This window comes from Oryctolagus cuniculus, chromosome 12 (assembly GCF_051225735.1).
Source record: "Oryctolagus cuniculus isolate XC-2025 breed Fujian yellow rabbit chromosome 12, ASM5122573v1, whole genome shotgun sequence".
NCBI lineage: Eukaryota > Metazoa > Chordata > Mammalia > Lagomorpha > Leporidae > Oryctolagus > Oryctolagus cuniculus.
The window spans coordinates 66836003-66861100 of NC_142878.1; the positions used below are offsets into that span (position 1 = coordinate 66836003).

The 25098-nt window shown below is 45.6% G+C and overlaps 2 protein-coding genes across 4 annotated transcripts in view; one reads left to right on the top strand and one right to left on the bottom strand.

Annotated features, from left to right (window-relative positions):
• Positions 1–1744: 1744 nt before the first annotated feature.
• On the bottom strand, positions 1745–16283 carry MFAP1 (microfibril associated protein 1). The gene is made up of 9 exons (NM_001171317.1): positions 16205–16283; positions 10520–10739; positions 8681–8810; positions 8229–8416; positions 7266–7374; positions 7018–7178; positions 4344–4503; positions 2027–2116; positions 1745–1927 (listed from the first exon to the last, which is right to left on the bottom strand). Exons 1-9 carry the CDS (start codon positions 16281–16283, stop codon positions 1745–1747), a joined length of 1320 nt encoding a protein of 439 aa, NP_001164788.1.
• A 3042-nt stretch (positions 16284–19325) lies between these two features.
• Positions 19326–25098, top strand: part of WDR76 (WD repeat domain 76) — a 67001-nt gene continuing 61228 nt past the window's right edge. The window contains exons 1-2 of one of the 3 annotated variants that reach the window (XM_017347914.4): positions 19326–19914; positions 20796–21197. In XM_017347914.4, coding sequence (XP_017203403.4) covers positions 19693–19914; positions 20796–21197 — 624 coding nt within the window. In that variant the 5' untranslated portion in view covers positions 19326–19692. The other 2 variants (NM_001171318.1, XM_051821754.3) reach the window with 2 other exon arrangements.

Sequence of the window (25098 nt, forward strand, 5' to 3'; positions counted from 1 at the left end):
TTAATAGCTGAAAGGCCAGCACCAGCCTTGTAGCCATTGTGTAGATACAGGTTACCAACTCAGTTCACAGGCCAGTTTAAGTTAGAATTTAGGTATCCCAGGCAGAACCATGGAAAGAAGAGGGGCAGAAAGGCCTGACACAGAATTGATCTATGGGAGATTTGAATTCTGAACTGTAACACATTCTACATTCCATGTACTACCATAGAGAGGACAGTAATTTTAAAGTTGATGAGTGGGGCTGGCTCTGTGGTGCAGCAGGTTAAAGCCCCTGCCTGCAGCACTGACATCCCATATGCACTGGTTCGTTTCCCGCTGCTTTTCTTCCTATCCAGCTCTGCTTATGTGCCTGGGAAAGCAGTGGCCCCTGCACCATGTGGGAGACCCAGAAAAAGCTCCTGGCTGCAGATCAGCTCAGCTCCAACTGTTGTGGCCATTTGGGGAGTGAACCAGTGGATGGAAGACCTATCTACATCTCTCTCTTTGAAATAAATTTAAGTTGATTAGCATTGGTCAAGTCCCATTTGATGTGCTTGTTTCCTCAACTATAATAGGCTGTAGAACTAATGAGCTGGTGAATACACAAGCTTAACTTTGTACCTGCTTCAGAGTAGACACTCAAATGCCAACTCTAAGCACTTTCCAAAATGAGTTTCAAGGCCTTATTTTGGCTCTAGGATAATTCTTAAATTGTATCTCATAAAACAGTGCCTTGTGCATCTTTATTACTTTAATTACACTTGTATTTTCATCCTAGGACATTAAAGTTTTAAGAGTGATTCTTCTAGTGGGGCATTTAAAGGATGTGAAAAGACTTCGCTCTGACAAACCAGTCTTCTCACTGATTAACCCATGACCCCTGGAATTCCTTGTGCATGATGGTTATACAATATTAAATGTGAATTTAACACTAATGTGCTGCTCAGAGAGCCTAGGTGCCTTCACTGATACATGAGTTGGCTATGGAGAACACATTTGTGGTGACTCTGATTCAGTAAGACTGATGTCCCATTTCATGGGTCAACTTTTGTTCTATGTACATCTACAATAAAGACAGGATAACCAAAACATTTGTATTTTTATACATGGAATAAACGTGTTCCATTGAAAGTATCAGTTTCTGAGAACAAAGGGGATGGTTAAAATATGAAACATCCTCTGTTGAATTCCCTGCTTTTACTTATTAGGTAGTTAATATAAGCCTGTGTATTCTGTGTTTGCATCATGATAAAAATCGGTGTGTGACTTTTTATTTGACACACATCAATGGATCAAGAATTACATTCACTTAGAAAAAACTGACTCCAATTAAAAATGGAAAACATTTCAATGAGCTTAGATTTCCTGCTATGTTACTCCCAACACTAAGGTAGAAGAAAGGCATTGTCCACTCCACTCACATGCTCATGTTTCTGACCCAAGCTAAGGGTCTGGAAAAAGAATCTCAGAACAACAGTCCCAAGTAAATATGGGAAACCACAGCAGTGATGAAACCCGAGATTTCTCAGAAATAGTTTCAAATGGGAAGGCTCCAGTACCCACATAGTGCTTTTCTGTGGGATTCTCAGCATGAGTCCAGACCTCAAAAAGCACCTTCAAAGACAGGACTACCTGTTATCACAAGTATGGTAGAAGGTCCAATAGCCTGGATATGCGGGCCATATAAATAATGGGAAAAGCAAACTGAAGACCAGATGCTAAGACTTGTTGTGTCCCATAGGTGGAAGAATTATGTAGTTGAACCCTAAGTAGTTTTCCGTTTCTTGGCAGACGGTCGCTCAAATACATCCCGTACCCCAGCTGCCTTCTGTTTGAAGAACTTGGTGTTCTGGGCACTTTCTTGACCCCATGCTGAATCAAAGGAGGTGGTATCTTGATCCACAAGGTGGGTGTATTTGGTACGGCCAGAGCGTCCAAAGTTCTTGACCTGAGAAGGATGAATGATGAGTTACACGTAACACCAAACATACTACACCTCTGTCCTCAATATATGATCTTTCTCTTATGTTACTAAGGTTCCCCATACCTGCATGACTTTAGGAAGAATGGTTTTGTTGAAATGATCCTCCAGGGTAGGTGCACTGAAATCTCTCTTGTATACTTCTTCATCCTCGTCCTGCAGAAATGAATATAATCAGTTATTTTAGTTCTATTCCCTTTTATTCAAGCCAGAGTTAATATAACAAAGGTTACAGAGATTATTGAGTCATTCTTCAAGGGCTTACACGAGTTACTATAATCTGTGTGCTCATTTACGCACATGCCTTCAACTATGAACAAGCCTCTCAACTCTGAATTTTCTACTGCCTTTTATATTATTTTAACAGATATTCCATTGGGTCTTAACTCATATCTAACTGCATAGGTGGATTTAGCTGGATAGGAAGCACAGAATAGCTGGCTGGGACTGGAATCTGGTAAGGGATGTAAGAGCCCCAGGCATGGGTTAACTTACCATGCCACAATGCCCACCGTTGATTTAACTTCTTTGTAAGTAGGCCCAACATTCTCTTAGTTAACATAGTTTCAAAACTGGAGTAATCTTGTGTATATTCAATCAGTTGCCACATCTCATAAACTCTTATCACGTAGTTTTTTTCCCTACCATTAATGTTTCTAGAATACAATTCTTTTTTTTTTTTTTTTTTGACAGGCAGAGTGGACAGTGAGAGAGAGAGACAGAAAGAAAGGTCTTCCTTTACCGGTGGTTCATCCTCCAATGGCCGCTGTGGCCGGCGAACCGCGCTGATCCAATGGCAGGAGCCAGGTACTTCTCCTGGTCTCCCATAGGGTGCAGGGCCCAAGCACCTGGGCCATCCTCCACTGCACTCCCTGGCCACAGCAGAGAGCTGGCGTGGAAGAGGGGCAACCGGGACAGAATCCAGTGCCCCGACCGGGACTAGAACCCGGTGTGCCAGCGCCACAAGGCGGAGGATTAGCCTAATGAGTCACGGTGCCGGCCTAGAATACAATTCTAATTATGTATCTGCCTTGCTCAAAAACATCAATGGTTCTGTAGTAGGTAAGGCCAAATATAAGCCTTAATCTGTTTAGTTCTTTTTGCCACTTCCTTTTATAGCTGATACTTTTCTGCCTCCCCTCCTGCTGGAATGTCTTAACACTGAAAAGTCAAGTCAATCATCTGAAGTGTTACCTTTATACATGTCATTGTTTTCAATCAACCAAATACAACATCTCCCTCTTTAGAAACTGCCAGAGTACCTTCAGTAGACTTAGACCTACTTTTAGATTGTGAGCCTTTTGAGGGGAGGATTTTATATTCTTTGGTAGTGCATAAAAGGATACTTAATGAAACATAGCGAATAGTTTTGAACCAATGTGTCAGATTACAATGCTGTGGCAGAGATTACACACATACATGCTAGAGGTAATAAAAACAGCATCATCTTGGTTTAGGAAGGACCAGTTTTAAAGACAGGACTATTAACAGTTTTTGTGAGATCTTTTCTACTGTGGACTTGAAAGTCCTTCATTTAATCCTAGAAGCCATTTCAATTTTACTCTCCTGGTCCAGAGTTAATATTTGAGTACGTGTACCAAAAGACTGACTTCATATAAACTTTACCTATGTATTTTAGTCAGTAATACACTGGTTCTCTAAGAAGCATGGTTATAAAAGCTATTGAAATGATGAAATAAAGACACTTTATGACTTTCAAAGAGTAGAAGTAATTCTAATCTCTACTAACTATGGAAAACCATTTGTGCTGGAAAATCACATAATAAGCATTTCCTGCTGATCAGTAAGACTAAGGCTGATTTTGGAGAGTAGACATCTCCAATGAAGTTTTCAGATTTTACCAGTATCTGCAGTGAAGGGCAGGATGAGATATTTAGGCTTTGATAAATAGCACTTGAAAAAGCTAGTTTAATTTTTGATACCAACTTTCTTAACATCGGGAAATTAACAAACCATATGCTATCAAGTAATAAATGCAAATCGATTTTTCCATTACCTTTCCTGCTTTTCCTCTTAAAAGAATTAATGGTGGTGTTAATTCAATATTTTCTAAGAGGTGTGCATCACTTTATACAAGGCTAACAGACTGTTATTTTGGATTACTATCTATTTCATTGCCTGAATTTTTCTATTAATATCATTTCCTCTTTCTGAGAACTAGGGCCAAAATAGAGAAGAGTTGCTGCTACTTCAGTTGCTAACACTTTTCTCTGGGTTTATATTCTTCAGAGGCAAAACGTAAATGAGAAAGGTTGCAAGTGGAAATAACATTACAGAACAGCTTATTCTTGGAGAAGAAAGAATTCTAAACTTCTGAGTTATTCCTACTGCCCATTTTTCTGACTCCCTTTTCATGTCTTACCATGAAGAAGGCACCCCGGTGATAATACTTCTGCAAAAATTTGTATTTGCCCTTCACAGCTTTGTTGGTAATGACTTTGCCATTTGCCCGAAGCTCAGCTCGTCTCTCTTCCTCAGTCAGGTTCCGCATGCGTTCAATTTCTGCTTTCTCCTTCTCAAGTCTGTTCAGAGAACAAAATTATTTATTAGTATTGTTCTAGCTTCAAAGAGTTCCAGTCATGTGAAAACTGCATCCTATCTCCTTTCAAGCATTATTCACTTAGTTTAGCTCTAGGGATTGCCTGTTAGGAATCAAGATTAAGAGTTTGAGAAATATTGGCCGGCGTCGCAGCTCACTAGGCTAATCCTCTGCCTTGCGGTGCCGGCACACCGGGTTCAAGTCCCGGTTGGGGCACTGGATTCTGTCCCGGTTGCCCCTCTTCCAGGCCAGCTCTCTGCTGTGGCCAGGGAGTGCAGTGGAGGATGGCCCAAGTACTTGGGCCCTGCACCCCATGGGAGACCAGGAGAAGCACCTGGCTCCTGCCATTGGATCAGCGCGTTGTGCCAGCTGCAGCGCGCCGGCCGCGGCAGCCATTGGAGGGTGAACCAACGGCAAAGGAAGACCTTTCTCTCTGTCTCTCTCTCTCACTGTCCACTCTGCCTGTCAAAAAAAAAAAAAAAAAAAAAAAAGTTTGAGAAATAAAAAGGTGAGTTATATTCATTATGTTTGCCACAGTGGGTACTGCAAATGTCCAGAAGTTGATTCTAGCTTTTGTGAGGTTCAGGTATGCTGTTACTGCTTAATTTTGCATACCAACAACATAGAGGTGCACAAACAGTCAAACGTAGAAGTAGCAGTTACTGGCTTTATGTAATAAAGGAAGCATTTATAACTCAAAAAAAAAATTTTTTTTTGGCATACCAATTCCTCCTCCCTAAAAAGCTTTATTAGTCTGAAAAAAAGTCACCGTGTATTTAAAGTAAAAGACTTTCTTTTGTGTAAGCTCATCATCATCATGTATGTGCTTACATGTAAACTAAGGGTTACTACTATCATGAATTTGATTGCAATGCCTGTTTTTAACCTTTTTGGGGGAGAGAAGGGTCACAGATCCCCCTTCTCTAGAAAAATGCACACATACACTTAATTTGCCAAACAGTCTTAAACAGTGCATGGACTCCTTAAAGCTCAGTATAGGGACATTAGAAACTACAGGCTGAGGACATTTATCTACTGATGGTCTCCTTTTATAATCTGAAATTATCCTCTCACATTCCTGGAATGGGTGACACAGTTCAGAAATAATTTTGCTTTAAGAGAGTGAGTGAGCGGCCAGTGCCATGGCTCACTTGGCTAATCCTCTGCCTACGGTGCTGGCACCCCGGGTTCTAGTCCCGGTTGCTCCTCTTCAAGTCCAGCTCTCTACTGCGGTCCGGGAGGGCAATGGAGGATGGCCCAAGTGCTTGGGTCCCTGCACCTGCATGGAAGACCGGGAGGAAGCACCTGGTTCCTGGCTTTGGATCAGCGCAGCGCCTGCCGTGGCAGCCATTAGGGGAGTGAACCAACGGAAGGAAGACCTTTCTCTCTGTCTCTCTCTCACTGTCTATAACTCTCTGTCTCTCTCTAACTCTGCCTGTCAAAAAAAAAAAAAAAAAAAAAAAAAGAGTGAGTGAGGTAGATATTTAAGTGCTGTAAATCCTCCCACTCACAGTATGCATGCCCCTTTTCTGTGTAACTTTGCTGTTCCTCCAATCTACAGGTGGAGTCTATTTATCTACTCCCTTGAACTAGGATGGCCTGTGACTTGCTGTGACCAGATGTCAAGTCCAGATTTGGCAGAAGTATTTATGAGTTCTGGAACTTAAGCCTCAGGAGGCCTTGCTAACATCCACCCCTGCCCTCTTGTAATGCTGCTCTGAGATTGCTAGGAAAGGTAGCTACTCAAGAAATGAGGTATTCCAGCTTACTGCCAACATCATCTACAAGACTTGGGAGTGAAACCCTTTTAGACTTTTTGGCCCAGTTACTCCCAGTAAAGGAACTGGTCAGCTAACTTCCAAAACTGAGAAATAATAAACTGTGTTTCAAGCTTCTTAAATTTTGGGTTGGGTTGCTACACAACCAGAGATAACAACATTGACTGTGTGTGTCTTAACAGGAAACAAAAGGGAGCATTAGGGGCCGGCACTGTGGTGTAGCGGGTAAAGCCACCGCTTGCAGTGCTGGCATTCCATATGGGCACCAGTTGGAGTCCTGGCTGCTCCACTTCCGATCCAGCTCTACGTGCTATGGCTTGGAAAAGCAGAAGATGGCCCAAGTCCTTATGCCTCTGCACTTGTGCAGGAGACCTGGAAGAAGCTCCTGGTTCCTGGCTCCTGCCACTGTGGCCATTTGGGGAGTCAAACAGTGGATGGAAGCCCTCTGTTTCTCTCTGTCTCCAACTCTTTGCCTTTCAAATTGAGAGAAAAAAAAAAAAAAAAAAAAAGGCAAGAGCATTGGCTGGCACTCTATGATGGTGAACAAAGTATGTTTCTCCTCTCTGATTTCACTCTAATAAAGGAAACTCATATTCTACTTATGGGAGACTGACTTCAGCCATAAGATCCCTCAAGAAAACTAGAATGAAACTCATGGTGGATGCTATCAGAAACCTGTCCCATTAGTGGCATTAACTTAGGCCCATCCTATCACTCACGCTTCTCGATCTTCTCTGTCCCTCTTGATTCTTTTTAGCTCCCGGACTTTCCATGCCTCATATTCTTCCTCATCATTTTCGTCATCTGTGTTCAGGGCATCCAGTGCAGCCAGGGACCGCTTGTTCTCCTCCAGCTCTTTCTTGGTCTCCTCCTCTACAATCTGGACAGACAGAATAGTTACGACTACTCAGACAAACCTAATTACATTATTTGCTCTCTCTCGATGCTTGCAACCATACCCCAGTACCTTGAGTGTGTATTTGCGCCTCTCCTCAGCCATGCGCTTTGCTTCCTGCTCCAGCTCCTTCTGCTTCAATGCTTCAGCCTCCCGTTCTTGAACTGTCACTCGGTCCTTCCTGCATTACAGAGGTCCTATTAGTTGCCCAAGTCCTTAGAGTAGAGCTCTTTGTTCCCTTAGATCTAGGCCCATTACACAACACCAAACAATCTTTGACTCTGTTACTTGTGAAGAACCAAAAGTGGCAGATATCTCAGGTCTTTAGACAAAGTTCATTCATCTTTGAGGACTGCCTGGATAGCAAAGAATCTGCTGGACTGTAACTGATAGGATTTCTAGTCATTAAAAAAGGAATATGAGTTTACTCTTCCTGCTTAATTTTCTGCTTAAAATTGATAACCTTGAGCAGATATGTGCTCTTTAACGGGAAAGAGAGATGTGAAAACAAACAGGCTCTCTGCTAATGCCAAGATATTCTTTAGCAAGGGTTATAACACTGGGCAAAATGCTTTCACTTAGTGCTTAGATTTCAGAAGATCATTGGATAGAAAAGAGGCTTTAATCCTGGTGTAACTAGTGGATTTGGACCAGGTTTGTGAAATACTTACTTTCTTTTTTTTTTTTTTTTTTTTTTTTGACAGGCAGAGTGGACAGTGAGAGAGAGAGACAGAGAGAGAAAGGTCTTCCTTTTTGCCGTTGGTTCACCCTCCAATGGCTGCCGCTGCAGCCGGCGCACCGCGCTGATCCTGGCAGGAGCCAGGAGCCAGGTGCTTTTCCTGGTCTCCCATGGGGTGCAGGGCCCAAGCACCTGGGCCATCCTCCACTGCACTCCCTGGCCATAGCAGAGAGCTGGCCTGGAAGAGGGGCAACCGGGACAGAATCCGGCGCCCCAACCGGGACTCGAACCCGGTGTGCCGGCGCCGCAAGGTGGAGGATTAGCCTATTGAGCCACGGCGCCGGCTTAATACTTACTTTCGAATGAAGACTGGCTTAAGGCGAGGCTCCATCTCGTCTTCGCTATCTGTGTACTCTTCATACTCAGACTCTGATTCAGACTCCTCCCCGGAACGTCCCTCATCTTCCACCTCCATGACTTCCATCTCTTCGTTTTTCCGCTCCTGTGCTCGCTGACGCATCATGCCACGGCGCCGCTCTATTTCCTGTAAAATCATACATCTAAGCTAGCCGGTCAAATGCTCTTAAAAGGATTTCTTATTTTTCCCTCATCAAGCTCAACAAATTCTGATATGAACCAATGCACCTTAGCATCATTCTATTATTTTCAATCCTATCCCCACCCACCAGGGAACATTATCAGAATTTTGCAAAAAAGAGCAATATTGTGCCAACAGGAGCTTAGGAAATGAGCACTGGCTTCAATTTTTTCATGCACCCAGAAAAACTTCCCATTTTCCTAAACATACCTCATCATCTATTTCCTCCTCCTCTTCTTCACTGCTGTCTTCTCTTTCCATGCGCCAAGCATCTCCTTCTACTTCTGAGTCACTTTCTCCTACTACTTCAGGTTCCACTATTTTCCGATGTCGAGCCAATCTGAAAAATGGTATTTCCAAGGGTAAAACCAGTGTTACAAAAATGAAGGAGTATCAACCACACTTCCTTCGTCAGAGAGTACTCTGACATGTTCACTTTAACACTGAAGGCTAGTGATTGGGAAACTGAGATGCAGGTCAAAAAACCTACACCAGAATGTCAGAGCAAACAGTCAAGTAGAGTGTAAACCGTTAAACATATGCTGAGGCATCCTGAGTAACACAGCCAACTTATGGGGGTGCAAAGGGATATTTTTAATAGCTCAGGGTAGTTCATAATTACAATATTAGATCATAACACATTCCTTTCAATGACATCATATCTATGAAACTGGATTTTTGGTGGTCACTGTGATAAAAAGCAAATACAGCATGAAACTAATGGGAAGGGGCAGGCATTATGGTACACTGGGTTAAGCTGCCCCTCACAACACTGAGACCCCACATCAGAGTGCTGGATTGAGTAGCAGCTATTCCATTTGTAACCCAGCTTTCTGTTAATGTGCCTGGGGAAGGCAGCTCTCTGCTAATGGCCTGAGAAAGCAGAGAAAGATGGCCCAAATACTTGGACCCCTGCCACCCATGTGGGAGACCCAGTAAAAGCTCTAGGCTTTGGCTTGGTCTAGCCATGGCTAGACCATTTGAGGAGTGAATCAACAGATGGAAGATTGATATCTCTGTCTCTGTCTCTTCCTCTCTCTGCAACTCAGCTTTTCAAATAAATAGTTAAAAAAAAAAAAAAAAAGCAGTACTGGCATCCCAATCCCATATGGGCGCTGGTTTGAGTTCCAGCTGCTCCATTTCTGATTCAGCTCCCTGCTAATGCACCTGGGAAAGCAGTGTAAGATGGCCCAAGTTCTTGGGCCCCTACACCCACATGGGAGACCTGGAAGAAGCTCCTGGCTTTGGATCAGCTCAGCTCTGGCTGTTGCCGTCATTTGGGGAATGAACCAGTGATTGGAAGACCTCTCAGTGTGTGTGTGTGTGTCTATCTCTCTCTGTAACTCTGTCTTTAAAAAAAAAAAAAAAAAAAGAGACTACCTTCATTAAACCAACACATCATCTCTGTGTCATATTTTCTTAACAATTAGCACCTCTGGGCCAGAAGTAGCCTACATTAAAAAAAAAAAAAAAAAAAGATTTATTATTTATTTATTTATTTGAAGGAATTACAAAGAGAGAGAAAGAAGAGAAGGAAATCTTCCATATGCTGGTTCACTCCCCAAATGGCTGCAATGGTCAGGGCTGGGCCAGGCCAAAGCCAGGAACCAGAAGCTTCTTCTAGGCTTTCCATTTGGGCACAGAGGCCCAAGCACCTGTACCATCTTCCACTGCTTTCCCAGGTATATTAGCAGGGAGCTGGATCTGAAGTGGAGCAACCAGGACTTCAACCTGCACCCATATGGGATGCCAGTGCTGCAGACAATGGCTTAACCCATTATATCACAACACTGGCCCCTAACCTGCTGTTTTCTAAAGCTGCCACTTGTGCAATTTTGGTCATATTACTTTTCTAGCACATTTGTGTCATTTACAAAATGGGACAAGTAATATCTATCTCATAATGTTACCATGTGGATTACAAGAATTAGTAAATATTATCTACTTGGAACAGTGTAAACGACAGTAAGTACTATTCAAGTCCTGGCTATTACTACTGTCGCTGTTGTTAATTAACCTGGTTCAGGGAGACACAGCCCTAGTCATTACCTCTCTTCCACATCTTCACTAATACGGTTCTGTAAACGCCGCAGCCGGGGGTCACTTGATGAATCCTCTTCCTGTTCCTCAGGCTCTGCTTCTTGTTCTTTGGCTTTCTTAATGAACTGAAATTCTTCATCCTCTTCATCAGAGGACTCCATAGGGGCGTAGTCAGGCCTCTTCCCGGACACATAACGTTTTACCTTCACTTTCTCCATCGAAATCTCACCTGTGAGATAGAGAATTAATAATGTTTCCCCATGTCTTTGAACTCTTGGTCTTGGCACACAAAACACGGTATTTTCAGTGGACAACAGTTTAAGCAGAAAAAGCAGGTTGCCACCTATCCACCTATTCAGGCCAAGATACAGGAAGGAATTCTTGTGAATACTAACACTAACAGAAATGAGACCAATCCTGGGTACAGTAAAGAGCAGGAAAGGAGGTGGTAAAACATTAGAAAAACACACCCCTTAAAAGGCAGACAGCATCCATCACTATTTCAAAGCTATTCCACACGTTCAAGCTATTCCACTTGAACTAGACCATTAAATGAATTATTTGTAACAGAGCCCAGCACACAATAAGGGTGATTTAAGAGGGAATGTAAAACTAAAAGCTGTTCAGACATTCTTTTAGTTCTCTCTGGAATGTCCAAGGCAGTCTTTTTTTTTTTTTTTTTTTTTTTTGACAGCAGAGTTAGTGAGAGAGAAAGGTCTTCCTTCTGTTGGTTCACTCCCCAAATGGCCGCTGCGCTGATCTGAAGCCAGGAGCCAGGAGCTTCCTCCTGGTCTCCCATGCGGGTGCAGGGCCCAAGCACTTGGGCCATCCTCCACTGCCTTCCTGGGCCACAGCAGAGAGCTGGACTGGAAGAGGAGCAACCGGGACAGAACCCGATGCCCCAGCCAGAGGATTAGCCAAGTGAGCCGCGGCGCTAGCTCAAGGCAGTCTTTATAACACAGTACCACATAACTCAACACCCAAATCTTATCTCTTTGTATTTTCTTTTCCTTTAACTTATGTGCTATCAATCCTACAAGAGTAGGCAATCTCTTGTACAAATACCAACAATTTCAGTGAATAATATGAAAGAAAAGTAACCAATTTAATTTCTTTCTTTAGGAGGAAAACTCTACAATTTTATTGGAAGAGGTAGATAGCCAAGACAATTCTGAATATAGATAGAGTGGGATAGGGTTTGTATCAGACAGCAAGACTTAAAGTTACAGTAATTAAAACAATGTCTGACTCCAAGAGTACAGAGAGACTAACAGTATAGAGAGCAGAGAAATGTATAGAAGAACCTGAACATATTACTGAAGTGACAGTAAAAATCAGTAGAGGGGTGGGGTGCTCATATCCCGTACTGCAGTGGCTTTGAGTCCTGGCTCTGCTACTGATACCGGCTTTCTGCTAATGTGCATCCTGGGAGGCTGCAGTGATGACTCAGAGAGCTGAGCCCCTGTCTCCATGAGAGAGACCTAACCTGAGTTTCAGATTCCTGGTTTTGGCCCTGATAGCCCCAATGGTTGCAGGCATTTTGGGGAGTGAACCAGCACATGGAAAATTTCTGTCTCTTGCTATCTCTGTGCCTTTCAAATGAACAATAAACATTTTTAAACATTTAATCATATTAAAAAAAACAATCAGTGGAGAGGGGTAGACATTTGGCCTAGTGGTTAAGAGATGTCAGTTAAGACACTTGTCTTTCTTCTCCGAGAGCCCATTTATGACTTCAGCTTCCTGCTAATGCAACAGTGATGGTTCAAGTGGCTGAGTTTCTGCCCCTGTGAGGCAGACCCGGATTGAGTTTCCAGCATTTGGACAGTGAACAAACATATGGGAGCACTCCCTCTTTGATGTGTGCTTGTTCTCCCTCCCTCCCTCCCTGTCCCCCTCTTATATATCTGTATCCCAAATAAAAAGCATAAAAAAGGGTGGATAATAGTAAAAAATGGTGTGACAACTGGTCATCCATACAACAAATATTAAAAATAGTAAAGAAAAAATAGACTTCTATCATACAAGCGAAACATCCCAAGTGGATTAAAGATCTGGATATGAAAAACATATCTTAAAATTTACATTCCTGGGGCTGGTACTGTGGCATAGTAGTTTAAGCATCTGCCTGCAGCACTGGCATCCCATATGGGTGCGGGTTCTAATACCGGCTGCTCCACTTCTGATCCAACTCTCTGCTGTGGCCTGGGAAAGCAGAAGATGGCTCAAGTCCTTGGGTCACTGCTTCCACATGGGCAAACTGGAAGAAGCTCCTGGCTCCGGATTGGCCCAGCTCTGGTCGTTGCAGCCATTTGGGAAGTGAACCAACAGATAAAGACCTTTCTCCACACTTGATATTAGCCAAAAGGCCAAGAAACGATATAAGACATTTCACACACACAAAGAAAAAAAGGAGCCGGTGCCATGGCTTAGCAGGTAAAGCCACTACCTGTAGGGCCGGCATCCCATATGAGCACCAGTTCGAATCCTGGCTGTTCCACTTCTAATCAAGCTCTCTGCTATGGCCTGGAAAAACATAAGATTGGACCCCTGCACCTACGTGGGAGACCTGGAAGAAGCCCCTGGCTCCTGGCTTCAGACTGGCACAGCTTTGGCCACTGCTGCCATCTGAGGAGTGAACCAAGGAATGGAAGACTTCTCTCTCTCTGCTTCTGCCTCTCTGTAACTCTGCCTTTCAAATAAAATAAATCTTTAAATAAATCTTTGTCTCCTTCTATAACTCTGCTTATCAAATAAATTTTAAAAATCTTGCACCTCTGATGCTGGCATCCCATATGGGCACCAGTTCGAGTCCTGGCTGCTCCACTTCCAATCCAGCTCCCTACTAATGTGCCTGGGAAGGCAGTAGAAGATGGCCCAAGTGTTTGGGCCACTGCAACCAAGTGGGAGACCCAGATGAAGCTCCTGGCTGCTGGCTTTGGTCTGGCCCAATCCTGGCCACTGTGGTCATTTGGTGAGTGAACCAGCAGATGGAAGATCTCTCTACCTTCCCCACTCTCGACCACCTGCAACTCTGCCTTTTAAATAAATAAAATAAAAAATGTTTAAAAATTGATTTGAAAGGCAAAGTGACAGAGGGAGAGATGAAAGAGATCCTCCATACATTGGTTTAATCCCTAAATGGCCACAACAGCCGGGGCTGGGGCAGGCTAAAGCTAGGAGCCAGGAACTCCACTTGGTCTCCCACATGGGTGGCTGGGGCCCAAGTACTTGATCCATTTGCTGCTGCCTCTCAGGCACATTAGCAGCAAGCTGGACTGGAAGCGAATTAGCAGAGACTTGAACTGTGCACTCAAACTGGAACATCAATGTCCCAAACAGCGATTCAACTGCCATGCCACATCACCTACCCCTAGGGAACAATTTCTTGAACAATATATTTAAAAAGTACAAACCATAAAAGTTGATAAACTGGACAATACTTAAATTAAAAATGTCTTTGTAACCGAGAACTTGATAATTAAAAGTTAAAAGACAAGCCAAAAAAATAGAGAAAAGAATATTATAGAGCTGGAATGTTATATCTAAAAAAAGAGCAAATAGGGTCAAGTGCTGTAGTATAGCAAGTAAAGCCACTGCCTGTGTGCTGGAATCCCATATGGGTGCAAGTTTGAGTCTCGGCTGCTCCACTTCTGATCCAGCTTTCTGCTATGCCCCAGGAAAGCAGTAGAAGATGGCCCAAGCTGTTGGGCCCCTGCACTCACATAGAAGACCTGGAGGAAGCTCCTGGCTCTTGGCTTCATATCGGCCCAGCTCTGGCTGTTGCAGCCATTTGGGGAGTGAACTAGCAGATGGGAGACCTCTTTGTCTGCCTCTCTGCCTTTCAAATAAATAAATAAATCCTTAAAAAAAAAAAGAGCAAATGGGTGGGTGCTGTGATGTAGGCAGTTAAGTTGTCACTTGGGACACCGACATCCCATAATGAAGTGCCTGGGGTCAAGTCCCAACTCCACTTTTGATCCAGTTTCCTGGTAATGCACAACCTGGGAGGCAGCCGGTGATGGCTCAAGTACTTGGATTCCTGTCAATTGCATGGGAGACTCTGATGGAGCTCCTGGCTCCTAACTTCAGCCTGGCCCAGCCCTGGCTGTTTCAGGAATCTGAGGAGTGAATCAATCAATCAATCAATCAATCTCTCTCTCTCTCTCTCTCTCTCTCTCTCTCTCGGTCTGCCTTTGAAGTAAATAAAACACGCACACACATACAAAACCAAAAACCCTCCAGCAAACAGAAAATGACTGACAGAAAGAGGTGATTCACAGAAAAGAAAACGGAGAGCTAATAAAACACATGAACACACGGCATGGTGGTGCAGTGGGTTAAGCTGCTGCTTGTGCCAGTGGCATCTCACGTCATATAGAGGGCTGGACTGCTCCACTTCTAATCCAATTCCCTGCTAATACACCTGGGAAAGCAGTGGAAGATGGCCCAAGTACTTGGGACCCTGCCACCCATATGGGAGACCTCCTGGATGGAGTTCCAGGCTCTTGGCTTCAGGAGCCATCGCAGCAATTTTGGGAGTCTCTCTCTCTCTCTCTTTTTTTTTTTTTTTTTTTTTTTTGACAGACAAAATTAGACAGTGAGAGAGACAGAGAGAAAGGTCTTCCTTCTGTTGGTTCACGCCCAAATGGCTGCTACGGCCGGTGCACTGCGCCAATCTGGAACCAGGAGCTTCCTCCTGGTCTCTCATGTAGATGCAGGGCCCAAGCACTTGGGCCATCCTCCACTGCCTTCCCGGGCCACAGCAGAGAGCTGGACTGGAAGAGGAGCAACCGGGACTAGAACCTGGAGTGCCGGCGCCGCAGGCTGAGGATTAGCCTAGTGAGCCGGGGTGCCGCCCCCCTCCCCCTTAAAGGTTTATTTATTTATTCGAAAGAGTTACACAGAGAGAAGAGAGGCAGAGGCAGAGGCAGAGAAAGAAAGATGTCTGCCATCCAATGGTTCACTCCCCAATTGGCCGCAACGGCCAGAGCTGCGTCGCTCCGAAGCCAGGAGCCAGGAGCTTCCTCCAGGTCTCCCACTTGGGCCATCCTCAGCAGAGAGCTGGATTGGAAGTGGAGCTGCCGGGTCTCGAACCGGCGCTCACATGGGACGCTGGCACTACAGGCTAGGGTGTCAACCCGCTTCACCACAGCGCCGGCGCCTCTCTCTTCCTTTCAAATAAATCTCCTTGAGTATGCATTCCTTAAGGTTAGGGGCACTGTCTTACACAGCATTGTGTTCAATTTATTAAACATATTCACTCTAATGGTTGAAATGGATACAAAGTTGAGGATGACGGTTCCACATCAAGGAGATTATGCGTTTACTACAATAACTGATGTGTTATAAAAACACCATAAACAGATCGCTAAGACAACGCTCCGCTAACAGATTCACCACATATGAGCCTTTCATAATTCTCATCCTAAGGAATTTGTGGAGCCCAAAAGCAGAGAGTTTACTGCACGTAAGAGCAGAAATGTCTCAGAAATATTAGATGCCTGTCGATCCCCCCGCACCCCCTCCCCAAGCCCCGCTATCGCACTGGGTGCGATTTTACGGTGGGAAGGTGGAAGAAACTGGCAACCGACTTAAGGGTCGGTGGGGCTGGGATGGGAAGCCCAAGGGAGGTTTGCAGGACGCACGGCAGGCAGAGGTAAGATCCGACTGGAAGACGGGTGAAAACAGTACCTTTCTCGTTGCGAACCGGGACGGCCCCGGCCGTAGACTGAATGGGCGGCTGCTTCATGAGTGCGCTCGGTACCGACATGTTGACGACTGCGGCGGTGATTCCCTAAATCAGAGTGCTCCTAAACAGTAAACACCAACAAGGCGAGAAGAAAACCTCCTTCCAGCCTAGGTCCACCGGAAGCTGCTGCGCGACTGAAACTAGTTGCGGCCGAGCTATATAACCCGGAAAAGCATGAAGAGAGGATTGTGGGATACTGGAGGACTTCTGAGCGCCTACAGGTCGCGTCTGTTATTGCGCATGTTCGTAGAGACCGCGCATACTTAATCTCGCGGGATTTGGAAACCTCGTCTGTCGGGAAATTGAGAGGTGTTAGCTGTATAGCGGGTTTGAGATTAAAAAGTTTTACCTTATCCTTGTTTGAAGCCAAGGACGACGGGATAGTGATGGAGCTAGTGAAGGACTGTCTAAATTTGTGAAAACTTGGAAGAACTAGAGTTTGCTAATCTTGTAGAGCTGATTAACGAGTTGATGAGGCTTGGGTGGACCGTGGCGGGGTATTTAGGTGATTTAGGCCAGAGAGAGAGACAAACACACAATTCCTAAGGGACCTGGCAAACGATATCAGATCCTGCAATTCAACTTTAAGGCTCTTAAATTCTTTCAGTTTCTGGTAACCGCCTAATTCAAATACCTAATTCCAGATGGACGTTTGGTTTAGCAAGTAGGATACCGATCTCACACCACAGTTCCTGGGTCCCTATCTGCTGTGTTTGTATTTAAGTCCTAGTTATGATTGAGTATTTGTGTTTACCATACTTAGGGTTCTGAAAGGAGTATGGAACATGGCTAAAAAGCTCTTTTCTTCAAGAAGCTAGATTTTTTATTTAGGAAGTCTTGAACACTGTTAGAATCATAACAAAAGCAGCCCCAATTTATAAGTTGTGCAAAAAAATGACTAATTTGAAGTTAACATTTCACCAAAGAAAGGACTTCAGAACTGCTGCGGTGGGATACAGAAGGGACTATCTGAGAAAAATCTTGAAGTTCAGAAATGCTGTGGTAGTTTGCTTTCACCAGTAATTTATTTTTTTTTTTTTTGACAGGCAGAGTTAGACAATGAGAAACAGAGAAAGGTCTTCCTTTCCATTGCTTCACCCTCCAAATGGCCGCCACGACTGGTGTGTTGTGGCCGAAGCCAGGAGCCAGGTGCTTCCTCCTGGTCTCCCATGCGGGTGCAGGGCCTGAGCACTTCGAGCCATCCTCCACTGCCCTCCTGGGCCAAAGCAGAGAGCTGGACTGGAAGAGGAGCAACCAGGATAGAATACGGCACCCCAACTAGGACTAGAACCTGGGATGCTTGCGCCGCAGGCGGAGGATTAGCCAAGTGAGCCCGGCGCGGGACAGTAATTTTTTTTGACAGGCAGAGTTAGACAGTGAGAGAGAGAGAGAGGTCTTCCTTCCGTCGGTTTGCCCCCCAAATGGCCGCTACGGCCAGCGCGCTGTGCTGATCTGAAGCCAGGAGCCAGGTGCTTCCTCCTGGTCTCCCATGTGAGTGCAGGGCCAAATCACCTGGGCCATCTTCCACTGCACTCCCGGGCCACAGCAGAGAGCTGGACTGGAAGAGGAGCAACCGGGACAGAATCTGGGGTGCTGGGGTGCCGGCGCCGCAGGCAGAGGATTAGCCCAGTGAGCTGCGGCGCGGGCCTTCATCAGTAATTTAAGTTGACTAGTAGTCTGAGTTCTTCAGGTACCAGGTTTTGGAGGGCCCTGAAGGTGCTGCTACTATGATTAGCTCTTTAATGATTTCACCTGTGTACTTAAAAGAGGCTGTGGTATGACAGAAAGTGAAATGGACAAATCTTAAGGAACCAACCAAGGGTATAGTTTGGGGCTAGAAAGAATGCTGAAGAATAGAAAAATTATGGCCGGCGCCATGGTTCACTTGGCTAATCCTCCGCCTGTGGCGCCCCCACCCCAGGTTCTAGTCCCGGTTGGAGCGCCGTCTCTGTCCCGGTTGCTCCTCTTCCAGTCCAGCTCTCTGCTGTGGCCAGGGAGTGCAGTGAAGGATGGCCCAGGTGCTTGGGCCCTGCACCCACATGGGAGACCAGGAGGAAGCACCTGGCTCCTGACTTCAGATTGGCGCAGCGGGCCAGCCGTAGCAGCCATTTGGGGGGTAAACCGACAGAAGGAAGACCTTTCTCTCTGGCTCTCTCTCTCACTGTCTAACTCTGCCTGTTAAACAAACAGAATAGACAAAATTTTATGTCATGGATTTATCAGCTCATAGAATTCTGTTGTCCAGGAGTGAACCTGATGGACAGAAAATTCCTGTGGTTTATGATAACCAAGAGAATATGGCAAAAAAAAGATTAGTATGGCTGTGACTATGAAGCATAGTGTGCTATATTTTATGATATATAAATTATTTTAGTCTCAACTTTTCCCCAGGATTTGGGCTTTTAAATCTCATCTCCAGGGGCCGACACCTTTGCTCATTTGGTTAATCCTCCGCCTGAGGCACCGGCATCCCATATGGGTGCCGGGTTCTAGTCCCGGTTGCTCCTCTTCCAGTCCAGCTCTCTGCTGTGGCCCGGGAGGACAGTGGAGGATGGCCCAAGTGCTTAGGGCCCTGCACCTGCATGGGAGTCCAGGAAGAGGCACCTGTCTCCTGGCTTCGGATTGGCACAGGGGACCGGCCGTAGTGGCCATTTGGGGGGTAAACCATCTGAAGGAAGACCTTTCTCTCTGTCTCTCTCTCTCTCTCACTGTTTATATCTCTATCTGTCAAATAAAAAAAAAATTAAAAACCTCATCTTCAGTTTTTTTGCCAAAGACATTTATTTTGAAGGCAGAGCAACAGAGAGAGGAGAGAGGAGAGAGTAAGAGGGAAAGAGGCATTTTCCATCCACTCCAGTTTTAAATGGTTGCAACACTCAGGCTGGGTTAGGCGAGAGCCAGTAGTTCGTTCTAGGTCTCCCACATGGGTGGCAGGGACCCGAGCACTTAGACCATCATCTGCTGCCTTCATAGGCATGTTAGCCGGCAGCTGGATCCGAAGGCGAGAAGCCAAGACTCTGATATGGGTTACCGGCATCATTCACAAGCAGAGGCTTAACCCCACACCGCACCACACAGTGCTTGCCCCACGGTCTGTTAACAGGTGGACAGAGGCCAGGTGAAATTTAAATCAGCATTAAGTTATGAGCTCTTGAACCAAAACACTTGTCTTCCTAGGAACAAGATAGCCGGGTAGGCATGGGAGTACTTTTCTGGTGGTGGAGTTAGAATTACAAGGGAGCTGTGGACTGTGGTAAGGCTGCAGTGTTGACTTTGCACTCCCATTTTCCCCGCACCCCAAGGCATCTAGGCTGAGCCTGCTCCAGGTTCAGATTATAAGGCAAGGTGTTTTTTTCTTAGAAGCGCCAGTATTTTTCATAAGCGAGATCCCAGTAGCATCAACATCACAATCACCGGACCCAGGGTAAAAATGTTGCCAGGGGTGGCCTGCCTAGGAAGCGCCAGCCTCTACCCTGCGACCCCCGAGGGGAGCACCGAGCCGCCCGCTGTCCCGCCCCCGCGTTCCGGCTCCTCCCACCCGGGCCTTCCGCCTCAATCTTTGGCGGGAAGACGCCGGCTGCTAAGGCGCGGCAAGATGTCGGGGTCCGGCACTGCAGCTGAGGAGAAGGCGGGCTCCAGACAGCGGTCCCAGGTAAAAGTGACAGGCGGGTTGACGCTTCCGCGAGTGTGCTTCTGCCTCGGTCTCCGGCGGAGAGTTTGCTGGGCGCGGGCGCTTGGCACAGGGGATAAGCGGGGATTCCTGCGCTCGTTTTCCTCTGTGGAAAATTAGGCCTTAAGTGTTTGGGAAAGTTCTCATCAGGAATCCTAGAGAGGCAGGAATGGCTCTGGGGCTCCCTTTCTCCTGCCCGCGGCGTTTGCTTTTGCAGAGGTTAGTGACCCTTTCCCGCACTCTGTAAAAACAATTCCAGTTAGTCGGAAACTGACAGTTGGGGGGGTAGGCTCCTTAGTGACAAGTGCTACTCCTCATTATTGGTTTGGCTAACTTACATGGATAAGGAATGTGCCCGGAATGAATAAATATATTCTGATTAATTTCATATGTAGATTTTGGAGGGGCAGAATTTTCCCTTTTTCTTTTTTTCTTTTTTTTTTTTTTTTTTTTTAAGATTTATTTATTTGAAAGGCAGAGTTACACACAGAGAAGTCTTCCATCTGCTGGTTCACTCCCCGAATGGCTGCAAGGGCCAGGGCTGGGCCAGGCTGAAGCCAAGAGCTTCATCCGGGTCTCCCATGTGGGTGGCAGGGGCCCAAGCACTTGGAATATGTTCCACTGCTTTTCCCAGGCCATTAGCAGGGAGCTGGATTGGAAGTAGAGCAGCCAGGACTTGAACTGGTGCCCGTGCAGGATGCCATCGTTTCTGCACCACAACACTGGCCCGCAAAGGCTTCCTTAACAGGCTGTCAATTTGCATTTATGTTGTCATTATTAAATAGGAATTAGATTTGTTTTTACCAATCTGTAAGTATAAGCCCTGGGATTCTAATTCTGTTTTCCTTTGTTGACCCGAACAGGTGAATGAATATAAAGAAAACGAAAACACTGATTATGTATCTCTGAGACCAATACAGACTACGGTTTTAGGAAAAACAGCAAAGGTTTATCTTACGCCTTTCTCACTGAATACTTACAAACTAGGCCAATTTAAGTGCCCCAAATCCCTATTAGAAAAGAATTCTAACAATGAAGTCATGTGTAAGAAAACTGAAATAAAGAAAACTTGCAGAATGCTTTTAACTCCAAAGATGAAAGCCACATCCTCCAAGACAGAATCTACTGTGCAAAAACCATCCCTAGATATAAATACTGAAAGTAGCAAGCTGCTATACAAGAGTACTTCAGATGTGGTGATTCTCAGTGATGATGTGGAAAGCAGTCAGGATGGGGAAAGTGATGAAGATAACACACCAGGCCTGGTAAGAATTTAATTAGTAGCTTGTTTGTTTTTTTTTTTCTTATTGTTTTAAAATTTGATGCTTTGGTAATATAAGGTTCAAACTATTCTATCATCTAATGTAAGTTTAATGGAAATTTATTTTTTAGCTATTAGAGAGGCAAAGACAGTGAACTCCTGTTTGCTGGTTTACATGCAGAATGCCACCAATGTCCAGAACTGGGCCAGGCTGAAGCTGGCAGCTGGGAACTCAGTCCGGGTCTCCTGTGGGGGAGGCAGGGACCAAAATATTTGATAGACCTGTAGCCTTTTGCCTCTTAGGATCTGTATTATTAGGAGACTGGAATACAGAGTGGAACTTGGACTTGGGTACTTCTCTATGGCATGTGGGCACCCTGATTAGCCTTAAATGGCTAGTCCAAACACCTGACCCCTGGAAATTTAACTTAATTAATTTATTTAAAATGATGTCACATTTTTTAATTTATGCTTTTTATTTGAAAGGCAGAATTACATTCGCTGGTTTATTCCCCAAATGGCCACAATGGCCAGGGCTGGGTCAGACCAGAACCAGGAGCTTCATCTGGCTCTCCCACATGGATGCAGAAGCCCAAGGACTTGAGCCATCTTCTGTTGCTTTCCCAGGGGCATTAGTAGGGAGCTGGATTGGAAGTGGAGCAGCTGAATCTCAAACTGGTGCCCACATGGGATGCTGGTGCTGCAGACGATGGCCTTACCTGCTATGCCACAACACCAGCCATTCATTTTTAAAGATTTATTTATTTACTTTAAAGAGTTACAGAGAGAGGGAGAGAGAGCTTCCATCTGCTGGTTTACCCCCAAGCAGCCGCAAAGGCCAGGGCTGAGCCAGGTGGAAGCCAGGAGCCAAGAGCTTCATCTTGGTCTCCTAAGTGGCTGGCAGGGGCCCAAGTACTTGGGCCATCTTCTGCTGCTTTGCTCAGGCTATTAGCAGGGAGCTAGATTGGAAGTGGAGTATCCAGGACACAAATTGGCGCTCATATGGTATGCCAGTGTCACAGATGGCAGCTTTATTTATTTATTTATTTTAAAAAAAAATTTTTTTTTTTATTTTTTTGACAGGCAGAGTGGACAGTGAGAGAGAGAGAGACAGAGAGAAAGGTCTTCCTTTGCCGTTGGTTCACCCTCCAATGGCCGCCGCGGCCGGCGCGCTGCGGCCAGCGCACCGCACTGATCCGATGGCAGGAGCCAGGTACTTATCCTGGTCTCCCATGGGGTTCAGGGCCCAAGCACCTGGGCCATCCTCCACTGCATTCCCTGGCCACAGCAGAGAGCTGGCCTGGAAGAGGGGCAACCGGGACAGAATCCGGCACCCCGACCGGGACTAGAACCCGGTGTGCCGGCGCCGCTAGGTGGAGGATTAGCCTAGTGAGCCACGGCGCCGGCCCTATTTATTTATTTTTTATTACTTTGTTTTGGGCTTTACCAAAAATTATGCTGGCCTCAGGAAATTTTATTATTTTAAGATTTTATGGGTCGGTGCTGTGGTGCAGCGAGTTAAAGCCCCAGCCTGCAGTACCGGCATCCCATATAGGCGCCGGTTCAAGTCCCAAGAGGTACAGTTACATACAGACAGAGAGAGGGAGAGACAGAAGGAAAGGTCTTCCATCCCCTGGTTCACTCCCCAAATGGCTGCAGTGGCTGAAGCTGAGCCAATCCAAAGCCAGGAGCCAGGAGCTTCTTCTGGGTTTCCCATTGAGGGTGCAGGGGGCCAAGGACTTGGGCCATCTCTACTGCTTTCCCAGGCCATGAGCAGAGACCTGGATTGGAAGAGAAGCAGCCAAGTCTCGAACCAGTGCCCATATGGGATGCCGGTTCTTCAGGCCAGGGTGTTAACCCACTGTGGCACAGTGCTGGCCACTCTAGTATTTCTTTTAAATAAAAAAGGAGACAAATGATGGAGTAGAGAAGAAGATATGTGAGAAACACTTATTAATCTTATTTTATATTTCAAATTACTTTTAAGGAATTAAATATCTCATTTTTTTAATTTTTTTTTTTTTTTTTTTTTTTTTTTTTGGACAGGCAGAGTTAGTGAGAAAGAGAGACAGAGAGAAAGGTCTTCCTTCCGTTGGTTCACTTTCAAAATGGCCGCTATGGCTATCGCGCTGCGCTGATCCAAAGACAGGAGCCAGGTGCTTCCTCCTGGTCTCCCATGCGGGTGCAGGGCCCAAGCACTTGGACCATCCTGCACTGCCTTCCTGGGCCACAGCAGACTGCTGGACTGGAAGAGGAGCAACTGGGACAGAATCCGGCACCCCAACCAGGAGTAGAACCCGGGTGCCGGCGCTGCAGGTGGAGGATTAGCCAAGTGAGCCGCAGCGCTGGCCTAAATATCTAATTCTTTTGACATCTGCTACTTACTAGGAGTGTTGTGCTCCATTCAAAGTGACAATTTTTATGTTAGAGAAGCTAAGAGCATACCACATGAGGCTGGCACTGTGGCATCGCGGGTAAAGCCACTGCCTTCACTACTGGCATCCCATATGGGTGCCAGTTCGAGTCCTGGCTGCTCCTCTTCTGATTCAACACTCTACTGTGGCCTGAGGAAGCTGTAGAAGATGGCCCAACTCCTTGGGCTATTGCACTCACATGAGAAACCTGGAGGAAGCTCCTGGCTCCAGATCGGCGCAGCTCTGGCGTTTGCAGTCCTCTGGGGAGTGAACCAGCAGATGAAAGACCTCTCTTTCTTTGCCTCTGCCTCTCTGTAACTGCCTTTCAAATAAAATAAGTAAATCTCAAAAAAAAGCATACCACGTGACAAAAAATTAATGGAACTAGAGGAACAGAAAATGATGTTGGTGAATGGGTGATAGGATAATTGAAGTGTTGTTATGAAATACAAATTTTACTTATATTTTATTGTTCCAGAGCTAAGAATCAGGACCCAGGTAGAACCACGCAGAGTAAATAATAAATTTATTTGGAGGTTGAAAGTCTAGCCTCTAGGCATGGCCACTTATAAGAAACCTTGTTCCTTTACCTTGCATGGAGGATATTGGCCTATATCAGAATTACGTGGAAGGCTTGTTAAAACTCCACACAGGTGTCAGCGCCGTGTTACAGTGTATTAAAGCCACCTACTGTAGGCCGGCGCCGCGGCTCACTAGGCTAATCCTCCGCCTTGCGGCGCTGGCACACCGGGTTCTAGTCCCGGTCGGGGTGCCGGATTCTGTCCCAGTTGCCCCTCTTCCAGGCCAGCTCTCTGCTGTGGCCAGGGAGTGCAGTGGAGGATGGCCCAAGGCCTTGGGCCCTGCACCCCATGGGAGACCAGGATAAGTACCTGGCTCCTGCCATCGGATCGGCGCGGCGGCCATTGGAGGGTGAACCAACGGCAAAGGAAGACCTTTTTCTCTGTCTCTCTCTCTCACTGTCCACTCTGCCTTTCAAAAAAAAAAAAAAAAAAAAAAAAAAAGCCACCTACTGCAGCACCAGAATCCCGTGTGGTTGCCAATCCAAGTCCTGGCTGCTCCACTTCTGATCCAGCTCTCTGCTAATGGCCTGGGAAAAGCAGTGAAAAATGGCCCAAGAACTCAGGCTCCTCCACCAGTGTGGAAGACCCAGATGAAGTTCCTGGCTTTGGCCTGGGCTAGCCATGGTCGTTGTGGCCATTTGGGGAGTGAACCAGCAGATGGAAGATCTTTCTGTCTTTGTTATATCTCTGTAATTCTGCCTTTAATTAAATAAATGAATCTTACAAAAAAAAAAAAAAAAAAAAAGAAGAAACAAACTCCAGGGCTCTATCATCACCAATTTCTGATTCCAAAATGATGTTGGAGTTGGGGCATAAAACTTGCATATTTTGACCTAAGACTGTACTTTGAGAACCACTGGATTAAATTATCTCTTTGGCCTCTTAGACTGTAAGATTCTGAGTATAAAAA

Excerpts from the sequence above, each read along its gene's own strand:
- MFAP1 (NM_001171317.1), bottom strand. The coding sequence starts at position 16,283 with ATGTCGGTACCGAGCGCACTCATGAAGCAGCCGCCCATTCAGTCTACG. Across the intron at positions 4,504-7,017 it reads GACAGAGAAGATCGAGAAGC|ACTTGAGAAGGAGAAAGCAG; the intron begins GTGAGTGATAGG and ends TTCTCTGAACAG. Across the intron at positions 2,117-4,343 it reads ACCGGGGTGCCTTCTTCATG|GACGAGGATGAAGAAGTATA; the intron begins GTAAGACATGAA and ends TCATTTCTGCAG.